Source organism: Monodon monoceros, unplaced genomic scaffold (assembly GCF_005190385.1).
Source record: "Monodon monoceros isolate NGI ecotype Baffin Bay Population unplaced genomic scaffold, NGI_Narwhal_1 Super_Scaffold_14, whole genome shotgun sequence".
NCBI lineage: Eukaryota > Metazoa > Chordata > Mammalia > Artiodactyla > Monodontidae > Monodon > Monodon monoceros.
In genome coordinates, this window is record NW_021703770.1 from 68,632,957 (window position 1) to 68,649,136 (window position 16,180).

Here is a 16,180-nt window from a genome sequence, read left to right on the forward strand (position 1 = left end):
TGCTCTATTTACAGAAGGTCATAGGAAAACTTCCAACGCTATAAAGAATTTCAGAAGAAGCCCCTTTAAGACTCACTTTATGAAACATATTCCCCCTACCTAAGGTCCTATTTTAAGGCTTAAAAAGTCTTTCAGTTATTTAAATATTTAAGTTCTTTATACTTTGTGGAAGTCTAGTCTTATTTTCCACGTTTGAAGAATTCTGTTCCCGAAGCTATTCTTTTAAAAAAATTTTTTAAATTTAATTTTATTATTGTTTTTATTGAAGTATAGTTGATTTACAAAAGGCACTTTCCTGCCCGCGCACTACCCAGGCGCTCTTCAAGAAAGAAGAGTCACGGTGACGTGACAGGTGAAGCCACCACGGGGCGTCTGAGGTGGAGGCTTCACGGAGCTCTTTTTCCAGAATCATCACGGGTATATTTTCATCTTGCGATGCTAATTCACGGAACCTCGTTATCTAAAAGGGACTCGGACAGCCTGTCTCGTGCCACGTCGGGCGGGGGACGGGCTGGGCGCGTCCCGGGGGCGGCGTGCAGGGAGCCACCACAGACCACCCCTCACCCTCTCTTCCCCTCCTTTTTAACTGCAGGGACACGGGGCTTTATGTTTGGTCAGGTGACATTACAAGGTGAAAACAGAGCAGCTCAAATTCTAGCTTACCTTGAACCTCAGAGGTCACGAAGGCGTGCACGAACCAGCGGCTCCCAGCCCGTGCGTGCGCGTACCTGCACGTGCGCGTGTGCGTGCGCGTACCTGCATTGCGTGCGTGCGTGCGCGTCCTCGCGCTCGCCTGCGCTTGCTGCAGCGGGTCCCTGCTCGTCCTACGTGGGGCTCCGTGACGCTGGCACCGAGCCCGGGTCCTGAGGACACCAGAGTGCCTTTGCGTCCCTTGCTGACACCACGGCATTGTGTTTTTCTACCCATTAACCGAGGATAAATGACCCAGATATTGCGCCTATTAAAGCCTCATTTTTCTCTTGACCCTTTGTTCCTCGGTGTACCACATTATCAGACGCTGCACACGTTTTTTAAGTAGTCTCGGCCTCGGGTGGCCTTTTGAGGGAGTAATGGGAGGTTTCTGCGTGTGGTTCTGTTGAGATATCTGGAGTGGAATTATGTCAAGGTAATGTGAGGTTTTTCTTCCAGTCTAGGCGGAAGACAATCAGTTGAGCGTATTACCAACAGCTAATCTGGTATAGGAGGATATATCAAGAAACGGTACAAAGGCCAGAATGCTGTATTTGCATCTATTGCGAATACAAAAAATAGAGTGAAACCAGTTCCCCTCCCCTACTACATTCTATGATTACATCTCTGCATATCATGGGTCACTTTTATTAAAAGCATCATTACTACAGTTGGCAGCAATTTACATTTTATCTTACATGATAGCAGTTTTCAAAGGAAAAAAAAATAAAAGGACATCACAACAAAGAAAAACAAGACATTTACAAAGTCATGTCTGTAAACTTCAAGGCTAGTTTAGAGCTGAGGTAATGCTGTTTTAGCTTGTGGCTAAAGTAACGAAGTCCTTTAATTTAAAAAAGGTACCTGATTCTCTCTTCTCTCACTCTTTATTTATTCATCTATTTATTTTGTTTATACCAGTGCATTACAAGACCACGAGACAATGGAACTGCAGTTCTGTCTGGCAAGAACCCTCCCAGTAGGTTAATTTCCAAAGGGACCCTTCACATTCAACAGCTGCCTTATTATTGCTGCGCCTCGGGACAGAGACGTTCACACTAAGGTGGAGATTGTCAGAGTGTGTGGATGTGTGTGATGCGCAAGTGCGGGAACCCCCGTGTAGTCAAAAAGGGAAACAAATGAGCAAGGATGATATGTATGGTAAATTTCATCTTGACCTTCACAGCAAAAAAATTAAAATTAAAAAATTAAATATATAACTTCATACTTCCTTTGAGCAGCACTTCCTTCCATTCGTGCCACTTGGTTACAAATTGCTCTTTATTATAATACCAATGGTACCAAAAGAAAAGGAAAAGAAAAACAAAAAAAAAAAGCAGAGCATTATGTAAGTTTCCTTAAAAAGACACGATCATCTCTCAAATTTCATCTCTCCTAGGGATAATAAATAATGCACTGCACAATACTTAATGACCAAGATACCTTTTGACACACCTGTATAACATGACTTGGACTTTTTTTTCTTTTGCTACACTATGTTACAGAACAGCTTATAAAACTAGGTATGAACATTAACTGCGAGTGTAAACAGTAGGACTACCACTTGTCAAAAGTTTTAAACACTTTAACTGAAAACTGGTACTGGTTATCCATCATTTTCATTGTTTTCTATTTCGTCCCCCCCGTCGAGTGAGTCTAGCTCTTCGCCCTGTGCTATCTCGTCTTCTAAGACTGAGGACTCCGCCGTCTTGTCCAGGCTCTCCTCGGCGTCGCTGCCCTCGAGGGTCTCCTCTTCCTGAAAGGCGCCCCCCTCGGCCTTGTCGGGAGCCTTGTCGTCGCCGGAGCCCACGGCGTTCTGCAGTCCCGCCAAGGCGGGGAAGCCCGGCAGCGTCAATCCCCCCAGTCCCGGAGGTAGAAACATGGACGGGTAGAAGAGGCCCGGGGCCATGGTGGACAGGAGGAAGGGGTTGAAGGCGAGCGGGTTGGAGGGCAGGCCGGCCGGGGCAGTAGCAGCACCAACAGATCCATTCGCAGAGTCCGGGCCCGGAACGGCGTCTGTGCTTTTCTCCGAGTCCTTGTTCTCGTCCTCGTTCTCGTTGCCCTTCTCCTCCGCTTTGCACGCGCCGTCTTCCGGCTCCGCGGGGCCGGCCGCGGCCGCGGTGTTGCCGGCAGCGGCGGCTGCGGCGGCGGCGGCGGCGGCGGACAGCGGGGTGTTGAGCAGCCCGCCCAGCCCGAACATGCTGGGCAGGCCGGCCACGCCCGGCAGCACCAGGGGCAGCACGGCGGCCGGGTTCTTGGTGTCGCCTCCGGCGGCGGCGGCGGCAGCGGCTGTGGCCGTGGCCAGTCCCGGAGGGAAGCCCATGAGGCCGGCCAGCTGCAGAGACTGGAGGTTCTGGAGGCTCTGCAGGCTCGTCAGGTCCATCCCAGCGAACAGGCTGTTCACCAGCAGGGGGTTGATGCCCGACGTGGAGGCCACGGCGGCGGCGGCGGCGGCGGCGCGGGCGATTTCACTTTTGGGCCTCCGTCCCCGCCGGCTCGCCCCTTCTCCCCGCACCACGGGTCCGGTGAGAAGACGGTCAAACATCGACTCAGGAACGAAACCCTGAAAGGAAGGGAGAGGCAAACAGGGGCTATCAAAAGCTTCGGAAGAATACCTCATTTCCACGCGGGCCTCTGTGATGGACTGAACACTGACATTCGTAATGGAAATACACAAGCAATTATTTCCATTCTAGAAGCTCAAGGAGCAGACCTCGGAAAGCAAAACTTCTCTTTTTTAGCATTACACAGCTCACCGAATTATGTTGAATTGCAGAAAAAAATGTTAAAGGCTACTCTATCGGTGAGGTAAATGTCAAGATATCTGCATCCATTAGCTAACTCGAGAAATAGCACATCAGAAGGAAGTGGAAAACTATGGAAAATTTAATTAAAGTTATATTTTAGTATCTACCCTGGAGAAACAAAAACTCATGTTCACACAAAAACCTGTACATGAATGTTTATAGCAGTTCTACTCATAACTGTCAAAGTCTGAAAATAGCCCAGATGTCCTTCCATGGGTGATGGGTAACCACACCCAGGGGTACATCCACACTCAGGAGCCTGAGCAGCAGCGAAACCTGTGACACATGTAACCACTTGGATGAATCTCAGTGTGATGAGTGAAGGAAGCTGTCTCAAAAAGGGTACGTAATTTATGCTTCTGTTTAGGTGACATCCTCAAAAAGACAAAACCTCTAGGGATGGAGAACAGATCAGCGAGTGGTTGCCCTGGGCTAGGGGTGGGGACAGAGAATAATACAAAGGAATTTGGGGGAGTCACAGAACTGTCTGTATTCTGATTATGGTGGCCGGTCAAGAAACCATCCATGTGTGAAGACTGATAGAACTGTATACCAAAAGAAAAGGAAGCACTTTTACTGTATACTTTAAACAGACAGACAAAAAGAAATCAAGACGTTTAAACACATTAATTTAAAAAAGAAACAGTGAAATTAATGCTTAGGCAGAACTGCTGTATTTTTTCATTTGTTTATTTTAAAATCAGAAATCACAGTTAATCTTAAGGATCTCAACCACCATAAATTCCGTTCCACAGATGCTGTTAGCCACGTTTACCTGGGGCATTCCTCCCTGGAGCAAGTCTGCCTCTAAGACTGTGCATGTATATTTCTATACAATCCCTTTAAATCAGAGCTGTCAAATTAATCCACCTTGGTGGATTAATGACATATTGATGATACAAGGAATGATGATGTATTAATGATGTATGAAAATGATGCATTATGTCAACTCCTTTAAGCCAAGAATAAGTTATCACTGAATAATTAATGGCCCACAGAAAATAAAGAAAAATTCAGGAAAACAGTTTTGTACAGATACCTTTCTGGACAGAAAGGCAGAGTCTGTACTTACAGACTGCTTGACTATATCGGTCCAGTCTGGGGCAACTGCAAACTCGGGGTTTTCTTCCAGCCACCGGGGTAGATCCTTCATCGGAGGCGCCATAGCTCCACCCATCTAGGGAGTGGCGTTCGGAAAATGATTTAGAAACAGACAAATCCTTCCCTCTCCCCCTCCCGTCTGTATATCTACACATATACATACACAGATCATATAAATATACATGTATTCTGGAAGAAACATGATTCTTTTCCCCTATAAAAGATGTCAGAATAAAAACACTTCTTTCTGGGAAAAGAAATCACATAGAGATCAATTCCCTTTCCCAATGTTTACCTTCTTCCCATTTCGTTTATTGACAACAGGCACCCTTTCTTCTCCTGTCAAAGTGTTTATATCCAATTTATTAGGGTTTCGACATCTGTGTCGTTTCTGTTTCGGTTTCTGAAATGAGGAAAACAGCACATCTGCATTCTTCTGCAAAAAAACAAAAAACATATTTAGTAAAATTGTACTTAGTACTTATTCTTTCCTATATAAATGACAAACAGAACAGTCAAGCCATTTTCAATTACTATGGAAGTTTCAAGAATCATTTTAATTATTAGAAACCATAGTTTCCTTTGAAAGGAAAGACTATTCTCTTTTTCCTTTACTTAAGGAACAAACTTAGAAGCGGAGAACATGCTTTTCCTTTTATCTCTCAATAACTTGCTTAAAATCTTTTCTTCAAATGTTTAACCAAGTCATGGTATTTGAAAAGGAAACTTTCTCTGGTACCTTTGCTGATCTCTACTCAAGAGACTTGAGTGGATACAGAGGTGATCTCACATCTACGACGTGCGACTGTACATGAGGAGAAACAACCCAAGGGATAAAAGAGCCTTTGCAGGAGGGTGCATTCTGAGTGGCAGGAACTCAACAAGATAAAATGTAAACTCCTACACTTAAGTTTTCAAAAATTCAGGGCTTCCCTGGTGGCGCAGTGGCTGAGAGTCCGCCTGCCGATGCAGGGGACACGGGTTCGTGCCCCGGTCCGGGAAGATCCCACATGCCGCAGAGCGGCTGGGCCCGTGAGCCATGGCCGCTGAGCCTGCGCTCCGCAACGGGAGAGACCACAGCAGTGAGAGGCCCGCGTACCGCAAAAAAAAAAAAAAAAAAAAAAAAAAGAAATTCAATCTCATAAGTTATAGGACATAAGACATGTGCACAGCTAGCTCGCAAGCAGTTTAAGTGACAAATCATCTGGAGATCCTGTCTCATGTTTAATAAACGGCATTGAGTGTTAGCTGTTTAAGAAAGAAGCTAAAAAGTCTTGGGCTGTGTTAGCGGCTCAGATCTCTGCAGTAACAGCTTCCTAATATTCTGTGCTAGGCAGACCCAGTCCAGAGACCAATTAGAGCACGTTGGGGAGTGTCTTCCCAATAACGAGACCCCCCTGGAAACCACGCCATGTGAAGAGTAACAGAAAAAAAACCACATCTACTTGGTGGGAGAAGGAAAAAGCAAGGAAATGCATACTAGGCGTCTTCAAAGAAGTACAAGGCTGCCCTTCACGTACGACGGACCTGAAGCTAGTTTCCCTAATGTAGAATATACAATGACAAAAGCTGGGAAACGTCCGAGATGACGAGACAGTCAAGTGAAAGGCAGAGGGACCACGGATTGCTCCGTCGCATGGGAGAAGGAAATGGACTGACTGAGCAAGAATCCTCCCAACTCTACACTCTGTGATACTCACTGGTACGTAACTTGGCATATCAACAGTGTAAGCGGGATGCAGCTTCAGCCATTCAACTAAGTCCTTATTTTTAGGAGCTTCTTCCCCCACCAGCCTAGTCCCATCTTCGAGGTTTATAACAGGGATCCGCGTGTCTGGGTCCAGCTGTCCAGGAGAAGGAATGTTTCTTGTAGGTGGGGTCTCTATATCTTCTTCAAAAGCTTTGGTCACCTCAGCATCCTCCTGCAGAAAGTTGACAATGGTCGGAATTCTCACATGAAGAGAGAGATCCTGACAACATCCTAGCCCGAGGAGATGCCAGCCTAGCATAATGGATCTCTGATCATAAAGGGAAGAAAGTTACTTGAAACAACGGCGGTTTGGGAACAGCTATTAAATGAGAAGACGGAACGTGTATCATTCTTCACACTGTAGAATTAGTAATGGGGTAGAAAATTCACAGTCCATCGCCGCTCCATGCTTGAGATCTTAAGCAAGCCGCTAGGAGCATGACACGGGCAGTGGAGCCTGAGCCCGATATGGATGAAAGGTAGCCTCTCAATCTCTTTTGGGGATCCCTGGATAGCATCATTAAAGAAATTATAATTAAAGGAATGTTCCCAAAGCCAGTTTATACCTAGCTTTGTGGCACTCTGTGATCAGCACACTTTTGTCAGTAGTACCATAGTTCGTATTAGGCGTGTGTGGCAACACTGGAAAGATCAATGCTAACTGGAGTTGAGTTAGAGTTGAGACTCTACCATCGCCCAGCCACTGGTCCTCAAACTCCGTTATTTCAACCTGCAGACGTCTTCAGTGAGGCCCATCTGTCCATCCCTACTGTTCCCGCTTTGGTTCAGGTCTCCGTCACTGACCACCTGTATCACTGCATTACTCCTAAACGGTCCACCTGATTCTAGTTCCACCCTTCTTTAATCCAACCTCCACTCTGCTCCAAAATCATGTTACATCATTCCCCTGTTTAAGCTATTTTGATAAGTGAACCCGCATCACCTTCAGGATAAAATCCAAGTTCTTTAGCATAAAAATCACAGCCCTCCGTGATTCGCAGCCTACCTTGTCGGCAAGGTCATCTCTGCCGAAGCTGCCTCCTCACCAAATTCCCTGGCCAGTAACTTTCAGTTCACCAGACACGATAGGCTCTCTCTGGCCTCAGTCCCTCTGCACATGCTCTCCCCGCCCCCTCTTTTCAAATGACTTACCCCCATACAACCTTCAAACTTTCACCAAGGTATGACCAACTCCAGGGAAACTGCCCCATCTGTTTCTCCCCATATCCACCTCCTCCAGTCCCATGCTTCCTTTGGGTTTTCAAAGTACCCCAGGGACTTCTCACAACAGTGATATGCTGTTATTTATCTGTCACCCATCTTATACACTGAGTTCTCTGGTGCAAGCACCCGTCGGGCCTTTATTCTTCGCGTCCCCCGTGCCTGGCACAGGGCGGGGTTGGCTCTCACAACTTAACTTACTTTTCACGGCTGCACAGTGGTCTCCAGTTTGAATGCTAACACAAGATTTTGGGATCTGTCTTGTTCCACACAAGTAACCTTGCCGACCTCTATACCTCTTCACTACTCAGTTTATTTACAGACCAATCAGCATTCTCCTTGTATTTTATGTGCATGCACATAACCCTCTATAATACCCAATGAGGAATCCCCAAATTCCAACAGTTAAGAGTTAAAAAAATATATATATATATTAAAATACATTCTCTTAACATCTGTTAGGAGTTTTGAGCCAGGTTGCTAAATATGACTTCAGGGAAAAAAACAAATTCCTAGGGACAGCTTAAAATATGTGAATGAATAAAGTCAGCCGTGAGTTTAATATAGGGTGTACAACTACAATAGGAAGGAGCACTTGGTCGCGCTGACTGTTAATCCCTGACCCTGGGTCCACAGACAAACGTGAGATTCAAATTGAAAGACAGTAAATGAAGCCGTGTGTGAGCTGCAGGAACTCCCCGATTTGCTGATGTTTGTTCAGTGAACAAAACCTATCAAAGCATCAGCGTGGTCCCCAGCAGGAAGCTAACGGCTGGCGATGCCACTTTGGGGACCACACACCTAGAAACGGCATTTTAACTTAGGGAAAAAACAATCACAGCTGATCCACTGTGAGGTGTATTTTTCAAGATTCTAGAAGTAGTCAGATGATCGACAAAAATGACCATTGCTACCCCTGGTACATTTGTAGCGAGTTTTGAAAATTACCTTTTAACCACCCGGATGCTTCTGGTTTAAACAGACCCCGCTAGGGGCCAGTTTCAGTGAAGAGGCTATTTTGTCACTTCGAGACTCTAACTTGACCACGCCTTCCCTACTCTTTTATTAAGTTTCCTCTAAATTCAAGAAATAAAAACTGGGGAAATAATAACAGGAATGAAATAAGGAAAAACATATTGAAACAAACGTCTCCCCTCGGTGTTTCCCAAACTGTGTCCCGCCGCCCAGGGGATGGGCCGGCCGCCGGCATCCCACCTCCTCGGGCAGGAGCTCCAGCACCTCTGTGCTGATTCGGGTTTCAAATCCAAAGGCTTACAGTACCTTGTACCAATTTCAGTGCTTTAAAAAGACTTCGTGTAATCGGGTTCTCTGGGGTAAAACCTCATCGTTAGTTGGGCGGCACTTTTTTAGGTGAGTGGTTGAAGCGGATTAGGGAAGAGAGTTATTTTGATTACACTGCACTCATTTCCTTTGAATTGAAGAAGAAAATGACAAAATCCACTGACACACGTATTTCTTGCAAACCTAAACTAGCACAGGTCTCAATTCAGTTGAGATTTTTTAAATATCTGTTTCTGGAGGCAAGAGAATTTGCAATCACTAGCTTTGCATGCGAACAAAAATCTTAAGTCTGAAACTGAACGAATCTAATAAACGCCAGGCCCCAAACAGATGGATACTTTTAAGAGCAGAAGCTTTTTCCACCTCGAGGGTTCAGAGCTAATGATTACAGGCTCAGAAGAACATGTTTTTGTTTTGGGCTACTCTTCCGAGAGTGATCAATATATTAGGATCTTGGGCAGAATAAATCCTCAAGCTACCCATGGTTCAGGCCGAGTGATCTGAGTCAACGCTCAACACAGTTTTCTGGCTCAGAACCACGGCTCTGTCCATCGCGACTGCTTCTTTAGCGGAAGGGGCCGGCTTTTGCGCCGCGTCACCGAGGGGCGCGTGCCCCGGAGTGGGCAGCAGAGCCGGGACCCGGGCCGCCGGCGCGGGCACGGGCACGCGGGGAGGAGCCAGCCCCTGGACTTACTGCACTCAATGACGTCCGTTTGTGGCTCATGAACAGCAGGTCGAGGCCCTCCACGTTTTTCCTCCTTCCCCGCCTCCTCTTCATGGGAGGCTCTCCGTCCACAAGGGAGCCGTTGAGCAGATGCCTGGCAGGCGTGCGGGACAGGCCTGCCTGGAGCAGCTCCATTTGAGTCTTAAAGGCATCAGACATGGGCGCCGAGACATTAGGCAAGATAAACTTTGAAGTAAGAGATGAAAAATTTGAGGTAGAGCTTGCTGCCTCTCTCGAGGCCTTTGATAAATCGACAACTTTCTCTTGTCCGTTTTCCGAGACCACCTGATTCTCCCGCAGCTGGGCAACCATCTCCATGAGGTTTCGCCGCTTGGCAGCTCTTTCGGCCTCGATTTCGATCTTTCTCCTCCTCCTCCTCCTCTGGCGAGGGACGGAGAGGTTGAGGGCGTCTTCCTGTTGAGAAATCCCAACACAAGAGTGAGCCAAAACTGCACCTGCTGCACGGGCCGGCTCGCGGAAAGCGGGAACGAGAAGCTTAAGGAATTAAACATCCGAGGCTGCTGAACGGAGCTGAGGAAACAGCCGCCTCCTTAGTTCTCAGCAGGACCAGCGAACATGAGCTTCCAAACCGAGTCAAGGGAGCTTATCTTTAAGCGGCACCAGCAAAGCGCTCTAACTGACCTTGGACAACTGAGGGGAAGCGGTGAGGTCCTCGCTGCCGCTGATGCTCGCCTGGCCCACCATGGAGAGCTCGGCCAGGCTCCTCTTCTGCAGGGGGCTGTCGGCAGTGGGGGGCGTGTAGCCGGGGATGAGGCCCTGGAAATCAAACATCTGGCGCCTATTTACCGGCCATTTGCCTTTCAACACTGCTTCACAGATGTTGTCTAATCGGTTTATCATTACTCGATCCTGGAGGGAGAAGAAAAGCCACACGAAACTGTAACAAAGACCTGGTGAAAATTACGGGATGAATACATCCACTGAGACGCTGAAGAGCAGAAAAGGCTTAAAAGCAGACGGGCGAGCGAAAAGCAAAAGTAAACAAAAAGCAAACAAGCATGGAAATAAACCAAACCCACCAGAACCACTTTACTCTGGCGTGAGGCCTGAAGGTGACCGCAACACATAAGACTCAGCATTTTTCAATTATGAACAATGAATCACACAAACGAGAGAACGTTACATAACCACCACCTCTAAAATGTCCCCATGTTTTACAAGTAACTGTCGTGTAGGCTTAAAGATTGTTGGTGCACGTCAGCAGGTGACAGCGGAAGCCTGCAGTCAGCTTCTCGACGCTCTCGTGCTTCAGTCCCCAGGCTGGACTGCAGCCTGTCCCAGGAAGTGGGACATCATTAGCGTCACTATTAATAAAGTTCAGCATTACGAATGGGCACCAACCTAGGAACACCTAATGAGCGTCAATTTGCATCTCCCACCTATTATCACTTCAAGTTTCATTGAAGCGTGTCCTTTAAAAATGTCTAATTACAGCTCTTGGACCCAGTTTCCATAGATTAAAAGCCTGCTACTATAGACCTTTCGGCTTACCTGGGAAGCTGCCTTCTCAACTCAATAAGGCAGACTAGCAAAACAGGGGAAATAAGGGAGCATACAGAGGAAAAAAAAAATGTCTCCGATAGTACACTCTTCAGTTAAAAAGTTCACAGTGTTTCTTTCACAATTAATACTATGGGAGAGCAGCCCGGGGATGAGTCGAAGGAAGCCTTTTCTGTGTTGTTTGTTTTAAACCAGACACAGCCCTGTTATGGTGATTAGGATGATTATCTCTCCACCCTGAGAAACAGACCCAAATTACATAGGGATTTATTGTAAAATTATGCCAGTTAGCCAAAAAAGTAATTTCTACTTTGCTTTTGGGTTATAGATAACTACATTTGGAATTATCTCATAATGTATTCGAGCAAATGGGTCAACGCCCACCCTCTCCCCAGTTCAGAAGATTACAGGGTTCCAAATGTATGAAGTTGTCTTAAATCTGAAAGTTCTGCTTCAGGATTTAAAAAAAACCCGAAACACACAGTTTTAAAGTACACACAGGTTCCATCGGGCATTGTTGTTGGGATTACAAAATGGTACAATGGCTGTGGAAAACAGTACAGAGGTTCCCCCCCAAATTAAAAATAGAACCATCACATGATCCAGCAATACCACTTATGGGTATGTTTCCAAAAGAAATGAAAGCAGGGTCTCAAAGAGACATTAGTCCATTCACATTTACCGTAGCACCATAATAAGCCAAGAGGAGGAAGGTACCCAAAAGTCCCAATGATGGATGAATGGATAAAGAAAATGTGGTATATACACAGGACAGAATATTACTCAGCCTTAAAACAGAAGGAAATCCTGTTACATGCTTTGACACAGATGGACCTTGAGGACATTACACTAAGTGAAATAAACCAGTCATAAAAGAACTAGTACTGTATGATTCCACTTATATGAGGTATCTAAGCTAAAGTAGTCAAGTTCACAGAAACAGAAAGTAGAATAGTAGTTGTCTAGGGGCAGTGGGGCAGGGGAGTTCATCTACGGGGAAGGAGTTTCAGTCCTGCAAGATAAAAAGAAGTCCTGGGGGTCTCTTTTACAACAACCTGAAAATATTTAACTCTACCCAACTACACACTTAAAAACAGTCAAGATTGTAAATTTCACGGTATGTGTCTTTTACCACAATAAAAAATTCTTTTTAAAAAAGATTCACACATTTTATTTTGTCAGATGGGTGAGTCTTTTGAAACAATAATCCATAGACGGTACTAGACAAATAATCTAAAACACCGTGAGGAAGCAAAGATCCTTATGAACAGTTCTTTTTTCTTATTCGCTTTGCTTCCTGGCACCTTTCCTATCCTATTAAAAAAGTTATTCCACAGAATTTTTTCTTTGGGCTTTCCCAGATCGTTCTTTTAAAAACACAAGAAAAATCTACAATCTTCATACACTGTGTTAGAGTTTACCTTAAAATTAGTTGAAAAATCAAGCTAGAATGATTTCCTCCACCCTATTCTTTTTTGGTCACCAAAACAACAACAACAACAAAACCCCACCGACCTTAGGCCAAAATGAGAAGGCAAACGTTCTTTCATGAAGGAGCTGAGCTACGGACGGATCTCCATCCTCCATGTAGAATCCGTCTCGGGTCTCATCCCTAGCAGTGCTCATGGAAGCATTGCTCTCTTCATCAAAATTCTTCCCTCTCGAGACAGTTCCTGCTGAGAAATGAGTTAATGTGCATCGCTCACAACCAGCATATCGCTGGAAAGGGAGTGTAGAAAAGACATGATTTAATATCTGAATGCTGATGAGCTCCATTTTATCGAGTACCTACTGCGGCTACAATGGTATTAGGCATGTTACAAGTCTTGTCGCTTAAAGCTTGCAAGGGCCCTTTCACGTAGACGGTGTCATTCCTGTTTTACAGATGAGGAAGTAGAGGCTTAGGGACCTTACGTCTCACTAGTCGTCAGGCATCCTGCGAACAAGTCTCATAGGCGGCTGAATCGACAGCCAAGCCTCTGACCCAGCAGAGCCTCTGTTCCTCCACCAGGAAAAGGACTAATGCGTTGGCCACAGTTCCGAGCCGCAGCTCCAGCAGAAAAGTACAACGCGGCGCTTCACTTTTCCTTCGTGGCAGGTACGGCAACCTACCTGGGACTTAGGAAGAGAACTGGTTCTTCCCAGATTCTACTCCCACCCTTTACTTCGGAATGAAATATAAAGCATCATTTGTTTTAAAATTGTTAGTGTCTGTAAAACCCTCCTTCTGGGAAGTTAAGTCGTTCGAAATAGCATGCTCACACATCATATCAGAGCAAAACGTACATCTAGGCATAACCTGACACTATTCCTTCACAGAAAGAAATGTACGCTCATTACCTTTAAAAAACGACCGGGGGGGGGGGGGGGGCGAAGAGCACCAGTCACATGACAGGAAGACACCTGCGGGGATGGGGTCAGGAGAGGCCTGAAGGGCCAGGAGTTACCTTCGGGCTGGGAAGACTCTTCCGACTTGTCATCGTCCTCCAGCTTTTCCTCTTCGTCCTCCTCGGAACCCTTTTCTGAAATGGACTTGGGCCCCATGTCCGCACCGACCTCCGCCCCTCTCGGATCGCTCTTCCCAGCGCCGGGCTCGGCCTCGGCCTCGCGGTCCTGCTTCCGGTCCTTCCCGCCGCCCTCGGCCTCCTCCTCCTCTGCCTCGGCCTCCCCCCCCTCCCCGGCCTTGGCCTCCGCCCCTCCCGCCTTCTCCTCCTGGCCCGGGGCGGCGGTGGGGGCGGCGGTGGCGGTGGCGGTGGCGTTGGCGGCGGCGGCGGGCATCTGGCCAAAGCCCAGGGCCAGAGCGCTCAGGGCCGGGGCGCCGGCCGCCCCTCGGGTCTGGGCGAAAGTTTTGTGCGCGTCCAGGAAGGAGAGCTCGGGGTCGTTGAGGATGTGGTAGTCCGTGCGACTGACCCCGTGCTTGGCGGCGCCCACCAGCAGGTCCCGGTCGTGCCTGCCGCACTCCCACCACTCGGGCAGGTCCAGGCTGGGCTGGCAGAGCCGGAGCCGCTCGGCCAGCTGCGGGTGGCGCAGCACCTGCTCGCGGATCTTCCGCAGCAGCTCGATGCGATACAGGGTGCGCGAGGCGCGCTCCTCCGTGATGGGCTCGATCGCCGAGGGCAGGTCGGGCGGCTCTGCGGCAGGGGGAGCGCGTGTCACCCGAGGGCGCCCGCCCCTCCCCCGCCCCGCTGTTCCGTGCCCGGCGAACCTACCGCCATCTGGCTTGGCGGGCACGCGACACACCCGCCGGCACATGGCCACGAAGCAGCTGAAGTACTTCTCCAGACTCTCATCGGACTTCTTGTCAAGCCTGGCAAAGGCTCGGAATTGGTTCCAGTCGAACTGCTGTTTCGCCGGGTCAAAAATAACCCCAAACGTGGACACCACGCGGTAAAAGTCCGCCTCTTCCCGTCTCGTCCACCTGTCAGAAAGGAGACGTTAGCCGGACTTGGGCTGCGTAAAAAGGCTTCACGTTTATTACTGCTTTTCCTCGTTTGCCCTGAACTTAATTCACAGGGCTTGTCTCTTTCTGGGGGGGGCGGCGGGGCGCTTTGACGGCGGTTATCTTGCCTGCGATGTCTGCCTCCCGCGGGTGCAGAAGAACAGAGGAGAGGGCAAGGTACCAGGCGCTGGTAGACCCTCGGAAACTCACTTCTGCCGTTTCTCCGATATTATAGCCTCCCTTTCAGCTTCCAGGGCCCGCACTTCCTCCCGGGGCCGCCGTCTCCGCCGGTCGGTCTTCATCAGGGCCTCCTGCCTCATCTGCTGCCTTTTATAGCTGCGCTGATAGGCGGTAATGAGCCTGCGCAGACGGGTGGTCAGGGTCGAGGTATTGGGCCAGTACAGCTGGCCTAACTCAGCGCTGCCCTCGCTGTGCTTGCCTGGGGAATCGAAGAGAAGATTTCTGAATGCGTAGCCATAACCTCGCCATACACAGGGTTTCCCAGCAAAACGAGACGACTTGCTAACATTCAAATGGCAGCATGGGAAAGGGCATCGTAGTGCTCTCGTTTTTAAAATATAAATAAGGAGTGATGTTAGTGTGGAACTTGTAAACCATTTCTTTCTCAGCTCCTTAGGGGGAAAAAACCAAGGTCGTACGTCAATCCTACATAAAGAAACATACTTTGTGCCACAGACTACGTGATAAGGGTGCTCTCCTGTAATGTGATAATCTTGAACGTAAAAAACAATCACATGATTGTTAGCTAATGATCTGACATTAGGAAAAAAGGGTAGTAGTGTCTCAATAAACTGGCAGATACTTAACAAATGCCCTGTTTGTAAGAGCTGTACTTCTAAAGATGCTTAAAAGTTTTCACCACCTGATTTGAAACATAAATATGTAAATTATCTTAATCCAAAAAATAGTTACTTTATCAAAGAAATTCAACAGAATGAAAAACCGAGAATAAACAGGCATTAGAATTCTTCACAAAAGAGGTGAGTCAGCATAGATGAAGCGGCACTTGAAGACACCGCCGTGGTGAAGCGGCAGCAGTCCAGCTGCAAGGCAAGGCCTGCACCCCACTCTTCAGCCCTGCTCCCCCCGGCTTTCAGGGAGTCATACCTGGGCCGCGTATTTCCATGGGTTCTTCCTTATCTTCTGGAGGAGAATTTGCAAATTCCTCAAAAGCAAAGCGAGAAAGAGAAATTATTTTAATTTGCGGTTTTATTTTGCTTTTATCTTTTAAAGAAAAGGCCGTTATCTATAAAGTTTAACAAGTCTTATATGAGCATACAATATTTTACTGGTGCCGTAAAAGTCAATGTACTCAAGTTCTTACATCTATTTCATCCTTGAACGGCGTTCTGGTTGGTTTATATTCTGGGTCTTCATCTTCTCTATCAAATTCTCCCCTATATAAAATTTAAAAAAATGTTTAAATCACACTGATTAGCAAGAGACTGAAGGGAGCCTGGGAAAGAGTAACAACCCGCCTGATGCTACTTTGAATTCTGAGTCTGACATCCAAAGCGACTCTGTCGGTATTCAAATCGTGCAGCCATGAGGGGTAGGGTGTGTGTGTGTGTGTGTGTGTGTGTGTGTGTGTGTGTGTGTGTGTG

At 47.3% G+C, this 16,180-nt stretch overlaps 1 protein-coding gene across 3 annotated transcripts in view; it reads right to left on the reverse strand.

The window, feature by feature from the left end:
- Nucleotides 1-1,309: 1,309 nt before the first annotated feature.
- The window catches only part of CHD7 (chromodomain helicase DNA binding protein 7), a 177,842-nt gene continuing 162,971 nt past the window's right edge, over nucleotides 1,310-16,180 (reverse strand). For 2 of the 3 annotated variants that reach the window (XM_029222949.1, XM_029222948.1), the window contains exons 27-37: nucleotides 15,901-15,973; nucleotides 15,684-15,741; nucleotides 14,766-14,994; nucleotides 13,564-14,534; nucleotides 12,632-12,792; nucleotides 10,238-10,465; nucleotides 9,566-10,009; nucleotides 6,299-6,520; nucleotides 4,894-5,034; nucleotides 4,570-4,674; nucleotides 1,310-3,253 (exon numbers count right to left, since the gene is read on the reverse strand). In XM_029222949.1, the coding sequence (XP_029078782.1) occupies nucleotides 2,297-3,253; nucleotides 4,570-4,674; nucleotides 4,894-5,034; nucleotides 6,299-6,520; nucleotides 9,566-10,009; nucleotides 10,238-10,465; nucleotides 12,632-12,792; nucleotides 13,564-14,534; nucleotides 14,766-14,994; nucleotides 15,684-15,741; nucleotides 15,901-15,973 (3,589 nt within the window). In that variant the 3' untranslated portion in view covers nucleotides 1,310-2,296. The remainder of the gene's footprint in view (nucleotides 3,254-4,569; nucleotides 4,675-4,893; nucleotides 5,035-6,298; nucleotides 6,521-9,565; nucleotides 10,010-10,237; nucleotides 10,466-12,631; nucleotides 12,793-13,563; nucleotides 14,535-14,765; nucleotides 14,995-15,683; nucleotides 15,742-15,900; nucleotides 15,974-16,180) is intronic. The other variant, XM_029222950.1, reaches the window with a different exon arrangement.